This window comes from Ambystoma mexicanum, chromosome 5q (genome assembly GCF_040938575.1).
Source record: "Ambystoma mexicanum isolate Mex_15411 chromosome 5q, UKY_AmexF1_1, whole genome shotgun sequence".
Classification (NCBI taxonomy): Eukaryota; Metazoa; Chordata; class Amphibia; order Caudata; family Ambystomatidae; genus Ambystoma; species Ambystoma mexicanum.
This window is the reverse complement of record NC_090933.1, coordinates 160,971,223-160,988,443: the sequence shown is the minus strand read 5'-3', so window position 1 is coordinate 160,988,443 and position 17,221 is coordinate 160,971,223. Positions and strand designations below refer to the sequence as shown.

Here is a 17,221-nt window from a genome sequence, read left to right as displayed (position 1 = left end):
CACGAGTGGGAACTATGACAGGATCTAGTGGACCGCCTCTTCCGACGGTGGGGCACACCCCAGATCGATCTGTTCGCAACGGCGACGAACTCCAAGTTCCGGAGGTTCGCCAGCAGGTTTCCCCAGCCGAGGAGCATGGGCGATGCTTTGTCATTCCCCTGGGAAGGCCTGTTTCTATACGCGTTCCCTCCATTGCCATTGCTGATCCGGCTCATAAACCAGCTCAAGAGGTCACGGTGCAGGATGATCCTCGTCGCACCTGCGTGGCCGAGGCAGATATGGTTCCCGGATCTTCTGGACCTGTTAGCGTCCCCGTCAATCAAGCTGCCAGTGGACGCGGATCTTCTCTCCAGGGAAGGAGGCGCCATCCTCCATCACGACCCGAAGTCGCTGAACTTGCAGGCCTGGCTCCTGCAGCAGAGTTTGGAGGATACGACATACCGGCCGACTGCAGAGAGGTTCTTGCAAAGGCCAGGGCGTCCTCAACTCTTAAATGCTATGGACACAAATGGAAGAGGTTCTCTGTCTGGTGCCACGCACAGAAGATTAACCCTCTACGGATTACGGCTCCCCAGGTACTGCCGTACCTTCTGACGCTGGCCAAGGCTGGACTGGTGCACGCGTCCATCAAGATTCATCTTGCTGCGATCTCCCGATACACCAGAACCACGGAGCGGACGTCTTTGTGGTCTCATCGTCTGGTGAAAGAATTCATGAAGGGACTGTTCAGATCGTTCCCGCCGGTGAAGGCTCCGGCCCCGGCGTGGGAGCTCAACGTGGTGCTGACCAAGCTCATGGGACCTCCGTTCGAGCCTCTGCACTCGGCTCCGTTGAAGTTCTTGTCGTGGAAAACAGCGTTTCTTGTGGCCATCACCTCCGCACGAAGAGTGGGAGAGATCCAGGCCCTTTCCTGCAAGCCCCCGTACTTGACTTTTCACGACACGAGGGTAGTGCTCAGGACGCACCGCTCCTTCATGCCCAAGGTGCCGTCGGACTTCCTCCTCAACGAACCCTTGGTGTTGCCTATTTTCTTCCCGTCGCCTTCGTCGACGGCCGAAAAGACTTTGCACTCGCTGGATGTGGCTAGAGCGCTGAAGTTTTGCGTGGACCGCACAAAGTGTTTTCGGAAGACGTCACAACTTTTTGTGAACTTTGGACCTGTCAATCAGGGGAAGGCTCTCTCAAAGGCCTCCATTTCCAGATGGCTCTCCGGCTGTATCATGTACTGTCATCGGTTGGCAAACCGACCGCTACCTGGCCGTCCGAGAGCCCATTCCACCAGAGCGATCGCAGCTACCACGGCGTTCCTATCTGGTGTGCCCTTGCTGGACATCTGCAGGGCTGCTACGTGGAGGTCGACGCACACCTTCACGAAATTCTACTGCGTCGATCGGGATTCCAGGGAGGAGTCCAGGGTCGGCCAAGCAGTGCTGCGCAATCTGTTTGCCTAAGGTGAACCTGGTCAGGAGGTAAGAATTGCTTAATGTTGAGTTTGGTGTAATGCCAAATGTTGAGCCTTTGCCACCTCCCGTGGTTGTGCATCTGTGTACTGCTATGTATTCTTTATTCATGAGCATGTGAATCCATGCCAGACCCCTTGCTGGAGAAGGAACAAGTTACTTACCTGTAACTGTTGTTCTCCAGCATGGGTCTGGCATGGATTCACATGCGAACCCTCCCGCCTACCCCTCTGCGGCTCTTCACTTGGTCATACTGCCACTTCACGTGCTACCAAATCTGAAGATGGCTGCCAGAGGCGGGGCTTAGGTAGAGGGCAGTCATTGGCTGTGGTCAGTATGACGCAGAGATCAGTGATTGGTTACTACTACGAAAGACAGATCAGAAACGAAACTGATACTGATTTTTTCCTTACCGAGGATTCCCAGCCTGACGACGGGGAATATTCATGAGCATGTGAATCCATGCCAGACCCATGCTGGAGAACAACAGTTACAGGTAAGTAACTTGTTCCATATATATATTTGTTTTTTTATTGACTCTTATCACAAGAAAGCAGTTCCCTGAAACAGGTGCAGGGACACTTTCCACGTAGCCACGTGGCCTCCGATTACTTATGTGTTTCTTAGGGGAATACCCAAATTGCTCCACTGACACTTTAAACAATTATACTTTCAGAAATGTGGCCCAAAACCTTTGTGAACTTTCGGAAAAGCCTATAATGTTCGGAAATGGAACCTCATTTTGACTGCACATTTTAAGACGTGTCTTTTTTTTGCAGGTCTCTTTCCTGCCATTCTGAATCTCGCCAGCAATGCAGACATCACCACCAATGCGACTTGTGGTGAAAATGGGCCCGAGATGTTCTGCAAGCTTGTGGAACATGTGCCGGGTCGACCGATACGCAATGCACAGTGCCGCGTCTGCGACCAGAACAGTGCCAATCCCAAAGGTAAGGCTAGATGTTTGCCCCACGCCCTGCTTCATTTACTTTCCCGCCTTGGGATCCTCCTGGACTTCTATGATTGTGTACAGTCTTGTTTTGTATACTTTTGGTTTACTGGCATGTAATTATAGCCATATATTTCACTTGATCGTTTATTCGTTGTTATGCTTTGAAATTAATTTCTACCCAACATGGAAACCAGCAAGCAATGAGCCACATTTTTTGCTGGTGGGTAGATTTCATGATAATTCGCTTTCATCAGGGCTGATCATCCCACTCCCGACATGTGTTTATAACAATCAGCTTGTCCTCTGGTCAGTGTGCGGTTGGTGTTTGTTTCTTGAACAAGTACACAATGGAACTTTTTCAATGTGTAATACAGCGTACATGTATTTGACTGAAGACACTTGCTGGTGGCCCAATATTGAGCCTGAAGAAGGTCCATCCACAAGTTAAATCTCTGTCACAATGCGCAAGAAAATGACACATTTACAGTATAGTAGCAGCGGTACAGAGAATATGCAGACCCACTGTGAACAGGGTTCTAATCACCTCTAGCGAGGTTTGTGCCTTAAGTATATCCTTAAGTGTCTCTACTGGATCCGCCGAGGTAATGACTGTCAATCATGCACTTTGTGGTCGTTTGTTAGTTTACTGCATTGTTTGTGTGGGCTTTTCCTTTGCAGAGAAGCATCCCATCTCAAATGCCATTGATGGCACTAACAACTGGTGGCAAAGTCCCAGCATTCAGAACGGCAGAGAGTACCACGGGGTCACCATCACACTGGATCTGAAGCAGGTAGGTGCCCATTTTGGTTTGTGTTGCATCTCTGGGTAATGTGTTATTTGTGTAAATGTGACATGCACGGTACAGTAAAAGGGGACAGCAGTGTCCTGTGCAGCCGATGAGACATGTAAAAATGAACCAGCAGACCACAATACTGACAGAATACTAGTGCATTGGAATTTTGGGGATAAGCACGAGGGTGAATGATGAGGATAAATTAAGGTGTCTTAGTGTCAGGGGTGGGAGTCGAGGGTGAGTGGGTCAGGTCGAGAGGACCGCTCAGATGCAACGCGTTAGTTTTAGAAGCAAGACAAAGCAGAGCAACCAGGTTCGAATCCTTCTCCCGCGCTTAGAGACTGGTCCCCCAGCATTAAGCTCGTTATAGGTAAGGCTCCCAGTTTTCCATTTTTACACATAATTCAGACCGAAATGCCTTTTTTCCTCTCCGTATTTGTTTGTAAACAATGGGGTAAAGCAGAAATGAAGGGCTCCTGCTTAGCTCTCCAGGTTATCACTCACGCCTTTTAGTACAATGTCTGTTGAAAGTAACATAACAGAGGGCCTTTAAAAATTAATGACGTGTCGATAAATACAGATAAAATGAGCAAAAAATAAATATGGACTAATACAGACTGAAATGTTAGCACACTTAATTAGCTAAGTTGTCATTTAGAATTTTGAGGAGCATCCAAGAATTGTTGATAAGGCATTTCCAATTATAATCTGCCATTTTGATATTCAAAGGAGACAAGGAACTCCATCATAGAGTCTTTCTCATCAGAGTGAAGCATGAAAGCAGTTCTTTTGGGGGCCAATGGAACTTCTGTAGTCTCCAAAACTAGAGTGGCATTTAGGGAACCATAATGGTGCCAACATTGGGGCCACCAGCTGCCTCCTACAGGATCTGTGACATACACAAAAGTGTGCCTCACTTAAACTGTTCACTGTTTAGCTATAGTTAAGATCTTACAACAGCAATGTCACACACATGTTTTGGGCTAGTCAAGCCACTTCACAATCTACAACTCTACAATTCCAAAGATTAACTCCTCTCTGCCACTCAAGCCCAATTTCTTTCACAGCTACACACCGTCTGTGTGGAAGTCCGGGATGCCTACTGCAAGCGCACAACGCCATTGGGCTACCCAGACTTTAACCCCCTCGAAATGTGCTTGAGGGGTGGGGCTTCTGCCCTTGTTTTATGTTAGATGGAGGGGGACGCAAGCCTTTACTGAAACTGGCAGCGTTAAAGTTTTACTGTGTTCTTGCAGAATAATGTATTTGTACAAACAGCATCACTGTTAGTTTAAAAAAGGCTTCCATCACCTCTCTGCCTCACAAAAATGAAGTGCACACATCAGCCCCATCCCCACGGGTGTGTGCCAACTTATAACAGTGTTATGTGTTCTTTCACATCTAAGGGGAGGGAGCTGATGTGCGCACTTGCTTTTTGTGAGGCAGAGAGGTGAGCGAACCCTTTCCTGAAGCAGGCAGTGTACCAGTTTTACTGTGTTCTTGCAGGAACATGGATTTTCACAAATGCATCAACAATTTAAACACCGTTATGTGTTCTTCCACATCTGTGGGGAGGTGGCTGGAGTGCACACTTTTTCTTTGGCAGAGTGCACGCTTTTTCTTTGGCAGAGAGGCAAGCGACGCCTTTCCTGAAACTAGCGATGTTAAAGGGTGTTGCATGTTAGCTCATTATCTATGTATGTATGTATGTATGTATGCATGTGTGCAAGGAGTGTGTATATTTATTCTGTAATGTGTGTATTGTGTGTGTGAGTGAGTGAAACAGTGAGTGTGTGTGGATGAGTATGATGTATGGGGGCTGGGTGTGCATGTTTGTGAGTGAGTGTACAGTGAATGGTATGTTTAAATGAGAGAGTGAATGTTGTGTAATTGTCTGTGTGTGTGCGCACTGGCCCAAGGAGCTGTCCCTATAGGAGTGCATCATTGGGTCTCCTGTTAGTGTCTAACAGGTTCTGTTCATATATGGGAATATTGCCATATTTTGGTGCAGCCAGAATGGAAATGTATGGGCACAGCCAGCTTGAAAATGTTTTTATACTGGCATATAATGGTATAATGAAAAGAAATGTATGGTTTGTATCTCATGTGTAAGTTGTATTTGTGGCACACTGCATTACAGCCTGGTCCCCCTGCTGGTCTTTGCTTACAAGGTAATGCCTGATCTGGGCTTTAGATATAAAAAATGATCAAAGCAACTAAATGTGTATGTTGTCTTTAAATCCAATTACTTTCTCATCATAAATATAAATATAAATTCTGACTGGCATATTGCTCTTTAAAATGTACCATTTGATGCATGGATCCACGGATCGAAATGTACGAAAAGAAGTAGTGGAACTATGGTCCCTACTGGCCTGCACCGCTCCCCACAGACCTCATTGCCGCGCCCCCTCCCATGCACAATAAAAAACGCAAAACACATGTGCCTGCTCTTTAAGGAAACGTCCTGTGCAGTACTGAAAGTGCAAGTTTCAACTTCTTCCTACAATTTCATTTTAAAACGAAACCTTTCTGGAACGGTTTCTTTTTAAAATAAAAGTATAGGAACGGTAAAACATAATTAAAAGAATTAGAGGAGCACCGCTCTCGACCGCTCCCGCCCACTTCGACCACTGCTTGGACCCCACGCTAGACAACCCTTGGGGGTAGAATGGAGAAGGGGGAGCCTCCAAGTTTGCCCCGCCCAGTTTCAGATGTGGCCCGTCCCATTACCAGCTGGCCCCCTCCCCCGAAATGTACGTTTTGTTGCACCCCTGGCCTACAATGAGCAGACAACTTGGCTGCAAGATTAATCACAGGGCACAGAAGATGGGAATACATCCTGTCAACTTTGCTTCAAATACACCGGGTTCCAGTGAAACCTCACTCAAACTTCCGAACACCTCTTTAATGTGCCAAATGCCAGACCCACACAACAGGTCAGTGATGAGCCCTCCTTCCTGTGCAGGGGGCTCAGTGCCAAGTAGGTGGGCAAAGTGGCATGGTGGGGAGATCTGGAATTTAGACTTGCCTTCCGCTGTGATGCAGATCTTCATCAAGTCTTCAGTGCTAATAACTACCGCAGTGGATGGGATGGCCTGCATGTAAAGGCCTCAGGGTAATGCTTACCACAATTCACCATCAGGAAAGGCTTCTAGTTGGAGATGGATCAACGTTTTATGTTCAGTTGGAAACCCCAAAAGGTGTAAAGCATGCTGAAGTAGCTGCATTAACCCCTTAAATTCCAAGGACGAGTATGCATGTCCTTTTTGCATAGACTTGCATAATAGCCTGGCACTTTTTTTGTTCTGCCTAAGAGTGTCTTTCAATAGGGAGATAGCTTGCCATACACAAGGTCCTACCAGGGGTATGCGCCTTTGTCTAGCATTGATATGCCTCAATCGTTATTTTCAGGGTGCAGCACCCTGTTCTTTTAAGGCAATTTCTGGCTCGTCTCCCGATTCAATTCCATTTTGTTAAATCGTGTGCGTTTACCCTCCCCAAAAAATGTTAGCCCTCCAAAAGTGGAAAGTGCCCTGCCCTATGAGAATCGTGGGCGGATGACTGTTGTAGTTTAGAGGTGGTGTAATCTTAGGGGTGAAGGGAGAGGGGCGTGTTTAAAGCACTCTATGGGTTTTGCTCTCTGCACTTGTTGGATGGTAATTGTGAACAAAGGCGTTGCTAGGGGGAGCTGTTGTAGACCCGGATAGAAGCTCAGGTGCTACAATCAAAATGCTAGCTAGCCCCGAGTCCCGCCAGTCCCGACGTTAGCTTAGGCCCTGATCTTTTCCAGAGCTAGCAACACACCTGATTGTGAATGTGATGCATTTAGGTTTTCTGTATAGCTTGCAATGGGAAAAGGGACGAGAACAGATGTAGAAAGGGAGACAAAAGGAATGAGGAGAACAACAGAGTTAGTGATTTCTGCAGTGATTCATGGCTCTCCTCTAGTCTCCAAGTGCTCGCCGAGGTTATGGGAAGCTGCAGACCTTCTGCGGGAAGAATAGCTCAGGGGCAACACGTTGGTCCTATAAACAAGACTACACTGAGCAGCAAGGTTCGATACCCAGTCCCGGTACTGGCATTGAGGGTGGAGTGTGCGCGGCATAAAGCACAATATAAGAAAGCGATTACATTTTTTTTTGTCTGGTTACCTGTTGGCATGGTGGGACGATAGAGCTTGGCAGTTATTTTTAGCTGGCAATAGGTGTCTTTTAAGCTGGTTTACTAGATGGACTGATCAACGACAAGAAAGGAAAGCCAACAGCAACCTGGTAGAGACGATTGCCCCATTCCACGTGACTCTTGTAGATCCAATGACTGTTGGTGGGAGTCGGGCTCGCACTTCCCTACATGGCAACAGGGCAATGCCCGATTTGCAGGTGCAACATGCTAGTTTGGGCCTGATTTTTTCCGTCAAAATGGGCCCGTTTTATGGCCAAAGTGGGCCACTTTGCTTAATTACTTCACTATGTGGCTAGTAGTTTTGAACAGTGTTACTGAGTATATATCCTTTAAAATGCAGAATTTGTCACGCATGCAACCAAAAACTCCCCTTTGGGTGCTACTCCAACAGTCTTATCACAAAAGGAATGAATTGCAGGTTGTATGCCCCGGCCCGACCCTGGTGACAGTGCTCTTATGCTGGAGTCTGTCTTCAGTGGAATTCTCCCCTGCTCACTGCTAAGACTGGAACCTGCTCTGTGGGAAGGATGCTGGCTGCTGACTCAGCACATTCTCAACCTGAACTTTATTTACAGGAACAGAGATCCGGCTTCTTTCTCCACCGGGAAAGCCTTCCCTGGGCCTCGTTCTCTTCTCCAGCGGAGATCCTTGATTCGATTAGGCGCTGTGCGGCAATTCCTAGACCAAAGGCTCAAGCAATAAACGTTTAATTAACTAGAGTCTGGGGAAAAAAGAACAGACTGTTCTTATGGAGAACATATGTTCAGCGATCAACAATAAGGGTGCATATTGTTCCTGCTGGGACCCCAATCGGTTCCAGTAATGTGCAGCTGTTCAGACAGATAGTGGAAGAGGCCATCTTTAACAAGAAGCTGCGAGAAAAGGCGCATGCGCATTCCACAAGCAGAACGCTATGCCAGCGAAGGTAGCGGTGATTGCACCACCATAGCAAGGGACTGCTTTATGAGGGCAGGCATGGCACACGTGTAGGAGGTTTTAGAAATAACCCGCACACTCCCTTGTTAGAAATGTGTAGCTGCATGAGGGTTACTGCCTTGATTCATTTCAAAGAGCCCTCCGTCGACAATGGACCGGGGCCCACATCTGTACACGCATACTTTGGGAATGCGGAAGTCGCGCGGAGGAAGGGCGGATCTGAAGCACGCCCCCGGGCTGCGGCAAAATGACAGGCCATCTCCGCAGCTGCCAGCCCCCTTTGATCTGAAATAATTACAGTGATTGGCGTATCCATCAAGGGAGGCTACTAGAAGGAGTTGGATCAAAGTTGCATGTCGAAAGCTCCAGATGTTGAAAGCACGCCGAATGTTGTGAATTCACCCTACTTTGTCTTTTAAATCGTGGGTGCTTCAACACGGCTGCTGTGTCAGGTCCTTTGCGATAACTTTTTAATGTTTTTCTTTGTATTCTCTGATTCACTTTGTATCGAACCACATAGAAGTGTTACAAGCACAAATGCAGGGCGCAGAAACGCCAGCACAGAAACACCGGCACATAATTACTAAACCAAGAGAAAGGGGAAAAAAAAAAACTGAAAAAACCTACTACAGAACTAAATGCATACAACCTTTCAGCTTATGAACAACTAATGTCTTCGCTTTACCAAGTAAATATGCAATGCTAACATCACATTGCCTATTTTCAACAGTTTCCATTTCTTACTGGTTCATCCTCTTGCTGTGATGTCACAGGACTTTAGAATTCACAATCAACTGCCATCACATCGCCGCAGGGGTATGAGGGGGAGCGTGGTATTATTCGTTTTTCGCGATTAGGTGGCGATAAACACCATCTATAAGCAACACTATTGAAATAGAGTGCAGCAAAGGAGAGATGGCATATTTCCTATGTGTACACAAAAGCCCAAACTTTTGGCATTGCCAACGCTTGTTTTGTGTGTTTATATAGGTCCCTCATGCCTCACCAATCCCACCCCTGTAGGGCGTGTCCATGCAAGGGATGGAAAATGGGCATGCAGTGGCCATACACAACACATATAATAGCTTAGCGTCTTTCAACTACAGTTTGTACTCTATGTCTGACTCCTCCCAAGTGGGATCCTAGATAACTCGAGCTTCACTCTCATTGTCTTATCAGATGTCATTCATAACTCCCTGGTGGAACATATCCCTTTGTGGCCCCTGCCATCCATACAATCACATTTAGCATATGTGACGGTGATTCCATGTTCCTCCACACCAGGTGGCAACATGTGTTTCTAAGACTGTTTAAGCTTTCACATATTAAACACTAATACCTCGATCCTGCAGTTCCGCAGAATGCGCCCCCGTTCTGCTTTCGGGAGATTCCAAAATGTACGACTTATTCCCCAGATTTCCATGCAGATTTGTTAGCATGTAGAATGTCAGGCAAGTCTTTTCAACCATACAGTTCACATGGTACCACCTCCTCAAAGGGTAACTTTCAGCCCATGATTCTAGATCCACACACAACCAGCTCATAATTTGCAAAGTCAATTGTCACACATGTTCTGTTGCAATGCTAATAATAATCAAATACTCTTAGGGCTCCGTTTAAGAGTAAAGTACCTGTCATAACCAGCCAGATGTAATGTAATCTAATGTTATGTGATATTTGTATAGTCCCTAAATGCCATTGTCATGACCCTGATGCTCTTCAGGTTGCCTGCAAACAGTACATTACATTGCAGGGGAAGTACATTAACTCGTATCATGCATTTCTGATTCACAATTAATGCACAAGAGCACCTGAATTTCCCGAGTTCAGCAGTTACACATGGTTTTTACTGGGTGCCGATGTGGAATGAGTTGTTGAACATGGCGCTGTATTTGCGCAGCAGAATAAAGAAGGCCAATTCTACTGGCGAAATGAAAATGGCCACTCTATTCAACGCAATAACTTTATTTTTAAAATAAAGTGTCCATAAAAGTACAGAAATAAACATTAATTGAATAAAGTATGGTGAAAACATGAACAATGCCTTTAAAATTCCATACTACCTACAACCCAGTCATCTGTCTACAAAACAATTTCACGTAATAATCAAGAGCATATTGGGGGTTTGCTTTCAGATATTATTTTCCCAATCTGATTACTCCTTCAACAAATTCTTTGTGTGACCCGGCATATCCTTTAGAATTCCTACTTTAAAAAAAAAATAAAGCAGGTAATAAAGCAGGTCTGCGCTGCCTTATATATGCCACCCACAACATAGAGACAAAGATAAACAGGGGGACAAAAACAAGTTCACAGGTGTCTTAATTCCATCTTTACAAATAGGGCAAAAAGAATCTTCCAGGTTTTACTTTTATCATTAATTCATCACTGGGGCATTTAATCCTAGACCAGCTAAAGCAAGTTCTTGTTAAAACTATTCACTTTTTATAAATCATAGACCAAGTCAAAAAAGTTTGTATCCCTCCAGGGCACTGAAGCGCATTTGTGCAATCTGTTGGTGAGGTTAAGGTGTTTCTCCAGCATGGGGTCTGGCATGGATTCACATGCTCATGAATATTCCCCGTCGTCAGGCTGGGAATCCTCGGTAAAGAAAAAATCAGTATCAGTTTCGTTTCTGATCTGTCTTTCGTACTAGTAACCAATCACTGATCTCTGCGTCATACTGACCACAGCCAATGACTGCCCTCTACCTAAGCCCCGCCTCTGGCAGCCATCTTCAGATTTTTACCGCACGTTCAAGTGTTGGGATCCTCGTGCTATTGCTCTCGAGCGTTAGTGCTTTTTTTCATGTTTTTTCTCAGAAAAATTTCTCTTTTTTCGGTCAAAAGAGCCTCAAGCTCCACCGTTTCTTCATCCGATCAACGGGGACCCGTGTCGGATTCGTCTACGCCCCTCAAGGGTGAAGATTTTGTCGAGCCACGCTTTTGGAGGACTCCAGAAGTTTCTCAGGCCCATCTCAGACATGGCCCAGGAGAAGGGAAGCTCGACGCCCGGAAAGCTGTTCAGGGTCTGCCCTGGATGCCAGCTTCAGAATGTCTTTAAGGAGGACGAACACTCCCTTTGCCTTTACTGCCTACATGAGGACAAGACGCACGTGGAGAAGGACTGTGCGTTTTGCGGCAATATGTCGGAGCGGACCATGAAGGACCGCCATCAACGTCTCGCCAACTGGCTGGAAGGAAAGAGCTCGTCAGGCGAGAAGAAGAAGAAGAAGTCCGAGCGGTCTTCTAAGACCTTTGAGGGCGCCCCGGCGACGGGGGTCCAACAGAAGGCCAAGCACCGCGAGTCCGCTGGCACCGGGAGCGCCGAACGGTCGGGCTCTACGGGCGCCAGGCAGGGCGCATCCTCCCCGGCGCCATCAACCACGAGCCAACGCTCTGGCTCGGGTAAGAGGAAGGCTGAGCACCCGGCGAAGCTCCTGGAGAGACCCCGGTCGTGCCCTAAGGCCCCATCGGAGGGGGAGCGAGGTGGTGACCCTCCCCCCAAGGAGAAGGCGGTGAGCGCACCTAAGGTGGTGAAAGCCTTGATCCATCCGGCCAAGGCCTCTATCGAGACAGTCGCGGCGGCCCTGGCTCAGCCTGTGGAGGCTACACCAGTGGTGGCGACCCCGGGCCCAGAATCTCCCTGCCACCGCGGAGGGAGTCCTCTTTCATGCCCATCGACAGGACCCCCGTGAAACCTCCGACGGAGAAAAAGGGGGGGCAGGAGGTCGTCGTGGACTCGGCCTCAACCTCTGAGGAGGAGCTGATCGAAGTCTTAGGCCACGGCTCTGGCGTGGAAGAAGGCCATCCTGTCGGGAGGGACCCCGACTTGGAAGACGACGAGGGCGTCGAGGATGCCGACGGGGCTCCTGATCGCCCGTCGGATCTCCCTCAACCAGTGCCGCAAGACAACCCGGCGGCCATTTTGTTGGCTATACAGTCCTTATGCTCGGAGATAAGGACGAGACTGCCGTTACCACCAACGGAGGAACTGCTCCCGACGGGGGACCCGGAGCCAGGCCCTTCTGGGAGCCCTCCCCCTAAGAGAAGAAGGATTCATCCTCCACCTCCTTTTCAGCCATCGCGCCCTGTTCAACCCTCCTCCCCGTCCACGGCACGTGGGGATGATACGGGGACTGACACGGCCGCGACGGGTACAGACGACGAGGTTTACGACGAGGATCTCCTGTCGTCACCTCCCACCCGGGCTTCCCCGCCCGACGAGATTGGATCGTTTCACTCCATGATCGCCAGGGCATCCGAGCTTTTCCAGCTCTGCCCGGAAGAGAAGAAGAAGGAAGGCTTCCTTTATCAACGGCGCGAGACCAAGAGGAAGACGGTCCTCGCTGTACCTCTACTAGACGACATTTGGGATGAGGGCCTCGCCCTCCTCAAGAACCCATCCACGACGCCGGCTAGAAGGGATCGGTACGAGAAGAAGTACCGGGTCCCGGACGCGGCCCCCTTGTGCCTTCGGGCACAGCCGACCCCGGACTCGGTCGTCTCCGCGGCGGCCAGGAAGAAAGCCGGGGGGGCACGGCCTCTACGTCAACCTCCCCGCCGGACGGCGAGGGAAAGAAATTAGACACGATGGGACGCAGAGTCATCTCGTCGGCAGGACGATTAAGGTGGCCAACGCCTTGGCTATCGTAGCCCGCTACGACAGGGAGTTGTGGTACAAACTGGCCCCCCTGCTGGACTTCCTACCAGACGACAAGAGGGCGGAAGCCCTAGAGATCTTGCAGGAAGGAGAGGTGGCGTCGGACCACGCCATCACGATTGCGACGGACATCGCTGACACTGGATTTCGCCAGTTGGGCAACGGCGTGTGCCTTAGGCGGCGTGGATGGCTCAAGGCTACTGACTTCCGTCAGGACGTGCAGACCAGCTTCTTGGACATGCCGTTCGACGGAAACAACCTGTTTGGGAAAACAGTGGACGATTCCCTTCAAGCCATCAAGGCGGACACGGAGACGGCCCGGGCTCTTGGGGTTCTCCAGCAACGGCGGCCGCCCTTTCGGAGCGGCGGAGGCAAACAGGGTGCCTCCAAAGGTTCCAGCGGCGTATTTTCCACCTACCGTCAAGCGGCCCGTTCGTCGTCACAGGAAGCTTACAGGGGACGAGGCAAGTCAGGCGGACCCCGCCGTCATCGCCAAGGAGGACAAGGCGGCAAAGCCTCGTCGAAGCAGGACTGACCGGCCGCGGGGTCGGGCCTCCACCGAAGCACCCCGGTGGGAGGCCAGCTGGCGAGCTTCGTCAGCGTGTGGGAGTCCATCTCCACCGACTGTTGGGTGCTGGATGCCCTAGCTCAGGGTCACGCGCTCGAGTTTCTAAAGAGGTGCCCGCGCATCCCCCCTGTGGCCAGGAAAGAACATCACGTCCCTCAACTTCTCTTGGAGGTAAAGGCGATGCTGAAGAAGGGCGCCATCGAGCTCGTCCCAAAGAGGCTTCGGGGCTCCGGAGTTTACTCAAGATACTTCCTCGTGAAGAAGAAGACGGGAGGATGGCGTCCCATCCTGGACCTACGACGACTGAACAAATTCATCAAGGCACAGAAGTTCCGGATGGTCACCCTCCAACACGTCCTGGGTCAACTGGAGGAGGGCGATTTCCTGTCGTCGTTGGATTTGGAGGATGCCTTCTTCCATATTCCCATCCTAAAGGGACACCAAAAGTTTCTCAGGTTCGTGGTCCAGGGGCGTCACTACCAGTTCAGAGCCCTTCCCTTCGGATTGAGGTCGGCACCCAGGGTGTTCACCAAGTGCCTCGCACCGGTGGTGGCGCAGCTGCGCCGAGAGGGGATCCACGTCTACCCCTACCTGGACGACTGGCTCATCCGAGCAAAGACGAAGGAGCTCGCCGTGGAGCACATGGCAAGGACCGTCCAACTACTCACGGACCTGGGATTCTCCTTAAACTACGCCAAGTCCCACCTGGTGCCCGCGTAAGACGCACTGTTTCTGGGAGCGAAGCTCGACACAGTGTCGCTTCTGGCCTCTCCGTCGGAGGAAAGGACGAGGGCCATCTTGGGCAAGGTGCAGCGGATGCTGGTTGCGGACGCGGCCAGGGTGAGGTCCATCAAGTCCCTCCTCGGAATGATGTCTTCTTGCATTTATCTCATCCGCCTGTGCAGGGTCCGGATGCGCCCGTTGCACGAGTTCCTGGACGCGCGCTGGATCCAGACGACGGGCAGCTTCGAGGAGAGGATCACACTCGACGAGAGTTTCCGATGAGCGATCCGGTGGTGGGGCACCCGCGCGCATCTGACGGCGGGCATGGACTTCCAGACCCCCGGCCACCAGGAGACAGTGACCACGGATGCCTCCCTGGAAGGGAGGGGAGCACACAGCGAAAATCTGCACGCGAGAGGCCTTTGGCTTCTGACGGAGAAGTCCCTCCATATCAACGTCCTGGAGCTCCGTGCAGTGTTTATCAATTCAACCGGAGGGCACGACCTCTGGGGTGTCCCAATGATCCTAGTTACATAGACTCGGTAGTGTCTTGCCGAGATCTAGGCTGTTTCTTAAACTGCTGGATTCCAAGTGGGGAATCAAGCCAAACTGCGCTTTCTCCAATGCGGTCCAAAAATGGGCAGAGCAAAGGTACCAAGTTAATACGTCCCTGATGTTTTTCAAGACCACGATGTCCCCCAAAAGGTGGCCGTAATCCTGCTTCTCTCTTTGCTCGCAAGCAGGTGTAACAAATAAGCATGCACTGCTTTGTTAGCCGGCGGGTGGATTCAGGTATCGGCGCTAAACAGAATCCAGAAAGCGCAGTGACTAGGATCATTGGGACACCCCAGAGGTCGTGCCCTCCGGTTGAATTGATTCACCACCTCCATCAGGAGGTTTACATCTGGCGATCGACCTGTTGGAACTCACCGTTTGTTCGCCTTCTCTTCCCCGATACAAACTCTATGTGGAGACAACCTCCTTCAGGGTAGTGTGGATATCAACACTTTGAAGATCGGATTGAAATAGTGTTGTTGATCCTTTTCTTGAGATTCGACCTCCGGATTTAACCTGGTTTTTGACTAAAGCGCCCCGGATCAAGTTTTACGGCAATTTACTTGCGCTTTTTGAAACAATAGATGCACCCATCGATTGGTGTGTCGTGTAGTTCTGATTATTGGCACACTGTACTAGCAATTATACAGTTAAGATTACATCCATTTTTGAGATGTGAAAACTGACCCATTGTGCACAGTGTTGAAGCAGTCTACAGCATATTTACAGAAGCTTTCCCCTGATGAATGTTCAACCGTTTGAGTCGTTGATGAACAGAAACATGTCGGGAATTTCTTTTTTTAAACACATGTAGAATGTTTATTGTTTTATTTTTGAGTCTTGTTGTGTTTTGTGCAATTACGTAAGAAGTTTGTTTAGACGATAGGTCTAGGTATTAGGTTATTTGTTAATATTCTTCCACTGTGTTTGGTGTTTGTGGGTCCATTGATGTTTTAACCATTTGTGGTACATTTTGTAATAAATCGACATTATTTTTATATTTCATCAGCATACAGTCCAATTTTTTCTAGACTGTGTTGCCGGAACATCATGAAGTTTAGGTAGGTTTTTGAGGTCCATAATAATTAGTTACTTTCTCTGTCATTCCTCTATACGCGTTCCCTCCATTGCCATTGCTGATCCGGCTCATCAACCAGCTCAAGAGGTCACGGTGCAGGATGATCCTCGTCGCATCTGCGTGGCCGAGGAAGATATGGTTCCCGGACCTTCTGGACTTGTCAGCGTCCCCATCAATCAAGCTGCCAGTGGACGCGGATCTTCTCTCCAGGGAAGGAGGCGCCATCCTCCATCACGACCCGAAGTCGCTGAACTTGCAGGCCTGGCTCCTGCAGCGTTAGAGTTTGGAGGATACGACATACCGGCCGACTGCAGAGAGGTTCTTGCAAAGGCCAGGGCGTCCTCAACTCTTAAATGCTATGGACACAAATGGAAGAGGTTCTCTGTCTGGTGCCACGCACAGAAGATTAACCCTCTACGGATTACGGCTCCCCAGGTACTGCCGTACCTTCTGACGCTGGCCAAGGCTGGACTGGCGCACGCGTCCATCAAGATTCATCTTGCTGCGATCTCCCGATACACCAGAACCACGGGGCGGACGTCTTTGTGGTCTCATCGTCTGGTGAAAGAATTCATGAAGGGACTGTTCAGATCGTTCCCGCCGGTGAAGGCTCCGGCCCCGGCGTGGGAGCTCAACGTGGTGCTGACAAAGCTCATGGGACCTCCGTTCGAGCCTCTGCAGGCGGCTCCGTTGAAGTTCTTGTCGTGGAAAACAGCGTTTCTTGTGGCCATCACCTCCGCACGAAGAGTGGGAGAGATCTAGGCCCTTTCCTGCAAGCCCCTGTACTTGACTTTTCACGACACGAGGGTAGTGCTCAGGACGCACCCCTCCTTCATGCCCAAGGTGCCGTCGGACTTCCACCTCAACGAACCCTTGGTGTTGCCTGTTTTCTTCCCGTTGCCTTCGTCGCCGGCCGAAAGGACTTTGCACTCGCTGGATGTGGCTAGAGCGCTGAAGTTTTACGTGGACCGCACGAAGTGTTTTCGGAAGACGTCACAACTTTTTGTGAACTTTGGACCTGTCAATCAGGGGAAGGCTCTCTCAAAGGCCTCCATTTCCAGATGGCTCTCCGGCTGTATCATGTACTGTCATCGGTTGGCAAACCGACCGCTGCCTGGCCGTCCGAGAACCCATTGCACCAGAGCGATCGCAGCTACCACGGCGTTCCTATCTGGTGTGCCCTTGCTGGACATCTGCAGGACTGCTACGTGGAGGTCGACGCACACCTTCACGAAATTCTACTGCGTCGATCTGGATTCCAGGGAGGAGTCCAGGGTCGGCCAAGCAGTGCTGCGCAACCTGTACGCC

At 49.8% G+C, this 17,221-nt stretch overlaps 1 protein-coding gene across 2 annotated transcripts in view; it reads left to right on the top strand.

The window, feature by feature from the left end:
* Positions 1–17,221, top strand: part of LAMA1 (laminin subunit alpha 1) — a 679,286-nt gene that overhangs the window by 143,705 nt on the left and 518,360 nt on the right. For both annotated transcript variants that reach the window (XM_069620697.1, XM_069620696.1), the window contains exons 2-3: positions 2,240–2,410; positions 3,091–3,203. In XM_069620697.1, coding sequence (XP_069476798.1) covers positions 2,240–2,410; positions 3,091–3,203 — 284 coding nt within the window. The remainder of the gene's footprint in view (positions 1–2,239; positions 2,411–3,090; positions 3,204–17,221) is intronic.